Genomic DNA, 1,555 nt, shown 5'->3' on the forward strand with positions numbered 1-1,555 from the left:
AAAATGCTCCTCAACCCTTATACCATCACCTGCCCCTTGTTCCAGCCAGAAACATTCTTGCTCAGAAAAACTCAGTTAGCCTACCAAGAAAAGAATGGAAGGCACGGAGCCTCATCTTACTCATCTCTTGGGCCTAGTACAGAGTTCAGTAAACAAAAGGCATTTCTTAGGTGCTAACTCACATGCAATGAGCCAATTTAAGTGTTGCAAAATAGTATAATCCTCAAGGAGAGTATAGAAAAGAGATTTCCAATTTTTGAAAGTGGAGAGAAGACCCTCTTTCAGGAGAAAGGTTAAAATTCCACCTATAGATAGAAAGACACTTGAGTATCATGCTTACCGAAAACCAGTTGCCAGTGATACAGAGAGACCCATTAGAAGAGCACTCTCTTCAGGGTTTTGCCCAGGGCAAGTTTAACATCCTTATTCCTCAAACTGTAGATCAAACGGTCAAGCATGGGAACCACATTGATGTAAAAGACTGAGGCAAATCTGCCATGGTTCATAGAGCTGGGAAAAGATGTTGTTAAGTAGGTGAATGCCCCTGACCCAAAAAACAGAGCAACAGCAATTATATGGGAGCTACATGTGCTAAAGGCTTTGGATCTGCCCTCTGCAGAAGGAATACGGAGGATGCTGGAGAGTATCAAAGCATAAGAGATGACGATGCTTAAGCTGGATAGCATGATGATTACTCCAACAACAGTGAAAAATACCAGCTCACTGATATGTGTGCTGGTGCAGGAGAGCTGCAAGAGGGGGAGAACTTCACGCAGATAATGGTCAATGACGTTGGAATCACAGAAGCTCAATCTCAGCATGCTTCCAGTGTGGGCCATGGCCCCAGCAAACCCTACCACATATGAACCAAACATCAGCAGAAAGCAGACCCTTGGGGACATGGAGACCATGTACAGCAGGGGGTTGCAGATGGCCATATAGCGATCATAGGCCATTGATACCAACACATAGCACTCAGAATTGACGAAGAAACAGAAGAAAAATAGCTGAGTCATGCATCCCACATAAGAGATGATACTTCCTGACACAAAGTCATTCAGCATTTTGGGGGTAAACACACAGGAATAACAGAGATCTATAAAGGATAAATTGAAGAGGAAAAAGTACATGGGGGTGTGAAGGCTAGGATTTATCCCAATTAAGGTGATCAAACCCAAGTTGCCCACCACAGTGAATGCATAGATCCCTAAGAACAGAAGGAAAAGAGGGAGCTGGAGCTCCGGCTGTTCTGATAATCCCACAAGGATGAACTCAGTCACTGAGGAGCTGTTTCTCAGAGTCATTCTCTCCTGGCGAGTTGTCTGGGGAAACAGAGGGCAAAACACAGAGTCATGACAGGCACAAGCATGGCTAAGGGAGGAAAGCTCTAGCAGACCAGCCAGTGTGCAGATGCCCTCTCTTCCGTCCTCCCTCATCTACACACCTGCCCACCCTGAGGTACTGATGTGTCTGTGAGAGTATTTCAGCTCTGCTGGGCCGATCATGAATTCAAGCTAGCATCTCTTACCAAGAATTCTGTCTCTGCTTGAGAGAT

The 1,555-nt window shown here is 45.3% G+C and overlaps 1 protein-coding gene across 1 annotated transcript; it reads right to left on the minus strand.

Annotated features, from left to right (window-relative positions):
- Positions 1-342: 342 nt before the first annotated feature.
- On the minus strand, positions 343-1,320 carry LOC111540039 (olfactory receptor 8B4). The gene has a single exon (XM_023208097.1). The coding sequence runs from the start codon at positions 1,302-1,304 to the stop codon at positions 375-377; it is 930 nt and encodes a 309-aa protein (XP_023063865.1). The 5' UTR covers positions 1,305-1,320; the 3' UTR covers positions 343-374.
- Positions 1,321-1,555: the final 235 nt, after the last annotated feature.

The sequence above is a fragment of the Piliocolobus tephrosceles genome, chromosome 13 (assembly GCF_002776525.5).
Source record: "Piliocolobus tephrosceles isolate RC106 chromosome 13, ASM277652v3, whole genome shotgun sequence".
Lineage (NCBI taxonomy): Eukaryota > Metazoa > Chordata > Mammalia > Primates > Cercopithecidae > Piliocolobus > Piliocolobus tephrosceles.

Coding starts and splice junctions, on each gene's coding strand:
- LOC111540039 (XM_023208097.1), bottom strand. CDS start 1,304: ATGACTCTGAGAAACAGCTCCTCAGTGACTGAGTTCATCCTTGTGGGA.